The sequence below is a fragment of the Euprymna scolopes genome, chromosome 30 (genome assembly GCF_053919585.1).
Source record: "Euprymna scolopes isolate OS-2025 chromosome 30, ASM5391958v1, whole genome shotgun sequence".
In the NCBI taxonomy this organism is placed as follows: Eukaryota; Metazoa; Mollusca; class Cephalopoda; order Sepiida; family Sepiolidae; genus Euprymna; species Euprymna scolopes.
In genome coordinates, this window is record NC_136511.1 from 53,440,290 (window position 1) to 53,446,228 (window position 5,939).

Genomic DNA, 5,939 nt, shown 5'->3' on the forward strand with positions numbered 1-5,939 from the left:
CTTGGCACGGGGCGTTGTTGTTCAGCACGATTTTTTCTTGCCTGCCTCTTGATCTCCACCAGTCTTCTTCTTTCTGCCTCGTATCCTTTGGTACCGTGTATTATTGATTGGCGCCACAGGCACCGATCCTGAGATGTTGTTTCCCCAGATGTGAAGATCAAATCCGGTGTTTTTGGGGTGGATTTGAGTTGGTCCTTATATCGCAGTAGAGGGCGACCGATATGTCTTTTTCCTGTGGCTAGCTCCGAGTACAGGGTTTGTCGAGGGAGCCTGTTTTCATCCATTCTGAGAATATGCCCCAACCAACGGAGTTTGTGCCTCATGGTGGTGGCCTCAATACTGCAGCTGTTTGCTTTCTCAAGAACGCTTGTGTTGGTTACATAGTCATACCATTTGATGTTCAGTATAGCTCGAAGTTTTTGTTGGTGGAATTTTTCGAGTTTGATGAGGTCACTTTGGTATATAGTCTCACACCCATACAGAAGCGTAGGTATAACAATCGCGTAGTGTACCATGCGTTTAGTTTTTATTGAAAGATGTTTATTATTGAAGACGTGCTTCGTCAGTTTACCGAAAGCTCCACAGGCGAGGCCAATTTGGCGTTCTATTTCATTCTCATTTGAGCGCTTTTCCGATACTATGCTACCGAGATATGGAAAGTGATCTACTTGCTCAAGTGGAGTGTCATTTATGCGAATGCTTACGTCCTGTAAGATGGTATTGGGTACTGGTTGTACTAACACTTTTGTCTTACCAATATTAACAGAGATTCCGAAGCGATGGTAGGCTGCCGTGAAGTCGTTTCCGGATCTCTGGATGTCTTCCTTGGAATGGCTAAGGACCATGTTGTCATCTGCATATTGAAGCTCTGTGGTGTGTTTGAATTTCACAAGACTTTGAGATTTTAGTCTAGCAGGCTTGAAAAATCCCCCATCATAACAATACCTAATGTCCACCCCCGGGTTATTTGGGGGAAGTTCGTGCAACATTGCAGCAAGCTATAAGGAAAAAAGGGTAGGTGCAAGGACACAATCTTGTTTTAGTCCACAGGTAACTGGAAACTTTTTTGTTTCCTTGCCTTGGTGCGATACATACCCTGACATGCCTTCATGCATGTGCCTGGGTGCGTTCTACAAAGTGGATTGGGCAACCAAATTGCTTGAGAACTTTCCACATTGCATCTCTTGGAATGCTATCGAATGCTTTTTGCAGGTCATAAAATACAAGATAGGGGGTTTCTGTTGTTCCCTGCTTTCTCCTGCAGCTCTCTCGCACAGAAATTCATATCTATTGTTCCCCGAGAGGCACGGAAGCCGCACTAAGATTCTTAGAGGACAGATTCCGTGATTTGCAGCAAGCGATTCAGTAGTATGCGGGCAAAGATATTTCCCATTATGGACAAAAGGGCAATCCCACGGTAATTGCCATATGATTTTCGGTCACCCTTTTTAAAAATGGTTACTATTACTGCGTCTTTCAGATCCTTTGGTACTTGACGTTCTTCCCACATCTTAAGGATGAGAGTGAATAGTCTTGTTTCCAGCTGTTGTCCACCATGGTGGATAAGTTCGAAGGGGATATTATCAGGCCCTGGGGTTTTATTTACTTTCATTTGCTCCATCGCAATTAGAAATTCTGTACCTGATGGTGGTACATTCATTCATAATTGCGCTGGGTACTGTGGGACCATTTTGAGAAAGTTCTCATCTGCAGAAGATTCTTTATTGAGTAGAGTGGCAAAATGCTTCTTCAAACGATCCAGAATTGATTGTGGATCGTTGAGGATGGTGGCATTGTCTGCTGCAAGGAGTGTTCCGATGGAGGATCTGATGGGGCCAAAAATTTGTTTTACACCGGCATGGAAATTTCTAAGGTCGCGGGCTTCTGCAAAACCCTCCAATTCTAAAGCTTTCAGCTGCCACCATTTGTTTTCTAGTTCCCGTAATTTTGATTGAGACTGTTTTTTGCGGTTTCTGTAGATGTTGGTTTTATGCCGGCTTCGCGGGTCTTGTTCATGAGCATGGCGAGCGTTTATCTTTTCTTGAATGAATTGATAAATTTCAGCACAGTTTTCATCAAACCAGTCTTGATTTTTCTTTAAACCGACTGTGACTTTGGCTGATTCATTAATGATCTTACTGATTGACAACCATTATTCTTCCAGGTTGCAAGAATTGGTTGGATTTATACAAAGTTGTTGTTCGATGGCGTGTTGGTATTTTGTTTTTACCTCTGTTAGGTGAAGTTTTAAGAGGTTATATTTTTTCTGAGATTGCTGTTTTAATTCAAATTTGGGCTTCTTTCTGGTGGTATATTAAGCAAGTGTGATGATCAGACGGTGGTCAGTCCAACAGTCATCTACACTTAGTGCTGATTTAGTGATATGGATATCCTTTTTATCTTTCTGGCGGACGATGACATAGTCTAGAAGGTGCCAATTCTGAGATCGAGGATATTTCCACGTGGTTTTAAATCTATTTGGGAGCTGGAACTGAGTGTTGGTAATGAATAGCTCAAATTCTGAGCAAAGTCCTAACAGCAGGCGGCCGTTTGGGTTGCATTTACCAAGTTCATGCTTCCCAATGACAGAGTTCAAGAGTTTATGGTCTTTCCCCACTCTTGCGTTAAAGTCGCCCCGCAGCGTTAATTTGTCACGTGGTGGAGCTCTGGGTATAAGCTTGCCAAGCTGCTGGTAGAATTCTCGTTTCACTTCACTGTCGGCGTCTAAGGTTTGTGCATATGCTGAAATGACAGTAATGAAGTTATCAGAAGTCAGTGGGACTCCAAGAGGCATAAGTCTCTCATTTACAGCTGTTGGTGTGAGCTGATGATCATGCACGATATATGACTTTATAGCAAAGCCAACTCCCTGTATTCTTTTTTTCATCTTTATCCCTTCCCTTCCAAAAGAAGGTGTATCCTGAGCCCTTTTCTTCCAGCTTACTTTCCTCTGAGAGTCGGGTCTCGCTAAGTGCAGCAATGTCCACACTAAGAGCCGCGAGTTCCTTTGAGACCAAAGCAATACGTAGTGCTGGTCTGTCCGTGTCATTGAAGTCTAGCAGGGTTCTTACGTTCCATGCACCAAAGGTTAGATTTGTGGATTTGTTTTTGGAATTTTTCTGGTTTCGACCGCAAAATAGGGTGTCCCACTGGATGCGACTTTCCTGTCAGGCACAGTTGTGACATCCGATTTTTAGCTCACATTTTCTAGGGCCTTCCCTATTTAGGGTGGGCAGCGGTTGTCCACAATAGGCCTGCCCAGTCGTAGACGCAGGACCGAGCTTCCGGATAGTCACAGTTCCAAGAGAGGCGACCATCACGCGTCCACCGCCAGCGTGCAGGTTCAGACTAGGAGCTCCGAGTTTCACCAAAACCTGCTCCCTTCGCCCTTTTCTCATCGCCGCTGGTCTTGTCATAGAATAGAGAGAGAGAAAAGAGAGAGATAATCAAACCAGAGGAAAGAAGGTTAAGCCATTGGCATATGAATTTGTTTAAGGTGGACATCAACTTGCCAGGAGGAAACCCACACACTGTGGCTCCCACACCTTCCTTCGCGGCACTTGTAGGGGTGACGTGCGATATCAGGGAAAGGGGGTTGCAACGGACAGCCGGAAAAGAAAACAGTTTATATGTTTGTTAACCGCCTCATATCCAGTCTGTCTGGCTATTGGGATATTTTAAAGCCAAAGTTTTCCTTCTCTTAGCCTCATCCCAGCCAAGGGACCCGCAAGGCAGCGGAGCAGCGGTTGGTGGTGTATCAGGGCGTGTCCACACGATTGTTGGGCCATGTCATAGCACCTCTGGAGCCCCCTGCTGCTCCGAGATCCCTTGACATTTAGCCTGGTGCTGCAAGGCACCAGTATCCGTGTGTGGCCACGAGGAGGCATGTCAGAGGTCTTAACACTGGAGAGGCTAATTATACTGGCAGAGAAGGCTTACAGATTCTGCTTCTTATTCACCTAAAGGCTAGCCAGCGGCAGAAGCTGGAAGTGAAAAGCATGCAAGCAAAAACTTAGCACTAACGCTGCTGCACTAGACGCACACACACACACACACACACACACACATATATATATATATTATATATATATTATATATATATATATATATATATATATATATTATATATATTTAATAGGGCCGATTTTCCCCTTTAGAAAAAAACATTATTGCAATATAAAAGCAGACGCCAGATATAAATTAAATATAGCCACACTGCATGCCAATATCTACTGCATGTTTTCCGGGTATTATCAGTCGATTTTATTCGATATCGTAAATTCCAATAATATCCCCAAGAAGAGTTACTCTCCCAAACAAGTTATATTAGTAGGATCCTTACTTACATTATTTTCTTCTCTTCGACGTGACTGGGAACTTTTACACATTTGCCACATTTTTCACAACCGAACTGTGCGTTTACTTTATTATTCCGTACATTTAATATTCGTTATTTCGGCTACCTTACGCAAATACGACACACTTTCTTCAAAATACATTATTAAGTTTCAGTAAATTTGATTGGCTATTTACATGCTTAATTGGATTAAGGGATCGAAACACTTTTTAAAATGTTTATCGAGAACTAAACCACGAGAACTAAACCACGTGATGTTAATAAAAATAACTTCTACTCTGCAATAAAATAATACCTACCTGCCTGCCTCAATAAAGGAATTGGTTATCAGAACTAACATTTAAAAAAAAAAAAAAATTCCGTCTTTTTTTCTTATTGCCATTGTTACCGTCGTCGGCGGCGGTCCATAATTTTACACAAACTTATTAAATTATAAAAAATATTAATTCGACAACTATTATCGTTAGTACGTTATGGAAGTTGGTTTGCTATTCTTCATTCTTTCAATATTTCTAAGTTTCAAATATCATAAAATGTAAACGTCCTATTTAGTCATTATTTACTATATCGTACACATTACGTATTTTTTTTAAATACGTGTGCCATATTCATGCGATTGTGAGTTAATAACTTGCTACTTCTGGAGAATACACACCTACTAAAATAATAACGTTACTAGTTAGTTCTGAACATTGGAAATCAGACTTTTTTGTCACTATTATGTACTTTAAACTAACATTTTAATACACAAACAATACCGTATGAAGTTAAATTTAACTTGAACATAATATCTAAATTATATTACGGTCTGTAGTCTGCATACATACATACATCGACGCCCCTGCCCCCAAGGGCTCATATGCGCATATCTACACCGACGCAGTACATTAGGATTGCGTAAAACTAAAAATAGGGTACTCAGTGATTTAATCAAGCTTGGAACAAACACGACATTGTTATGGTCACCTTTGACCGACAATTACGGCCAGTTATTAATAGTTGTTAAACGCCAATCCCGCAAATAACCGCTTCAAAGCAATAATGCCCTCCTCTGCCATTAAGTGATAGTAAGAACCTTAAAAACAATGGCGACCATCAATGATGGTGCCTGCCACTGGATGACAGTTCCCGACAATTGGAGAACCCCCTAACGCTATCCGAATCTGTTCTGGCTTTGTATCATACTTCACCGGGCAACGCCGGTACATGGAACTTACTAGTTTATATATATATATATATATATATATATATATATATATATATATATATATATTATTTGTATAAACACGCACCCACACGCATACACACACACACACACACACACACATATATATATATATATATATATATATATATATATATGCGTTTTATTTTTTATTACCGTATCTTTCTGTTAAGTTACATTATTGTTTCAGCTACACGGCCGTTTTTTTGCCGTCTGTAGCGTCCTCAGACTTTTACAGAAATGTTCGCTATTTTGGGATGAAAGAGTGGAAGAGTGAATGAGGTCAGGGGGGTGCGAGTAGGGCGGAAGAGAGGAAGGGAACAAGGAGGGAAGGTGGGGGCGTTTGGTATGTCGATA

At 41.4% G+C, this 5,939-nt stretch overlaps 1 protein-coding gene across 1 annotated transcript; it reads right to left on the bottom strand.

Annotated features, from left to right (window-relative positions):
• Nucleotides 1-2,314: 2,314 nt before the first annotated feature.
• On the bottom strand, nucleotides 2,315-2,887 carry LOC145254512 (protein CFDP2-like). The gene has a single exon (XM_080113039.1). The coding sequence runs from the start codon at nucleotides 2,885-2,887 to the stop codon at nucleotides 2,315-2,317; it is 573 nt and encodes a 190-aa protein (XP_079969165.1).
• Nucleotides 2,888-5,939: the final 3,052 nt, after the last annotated feature.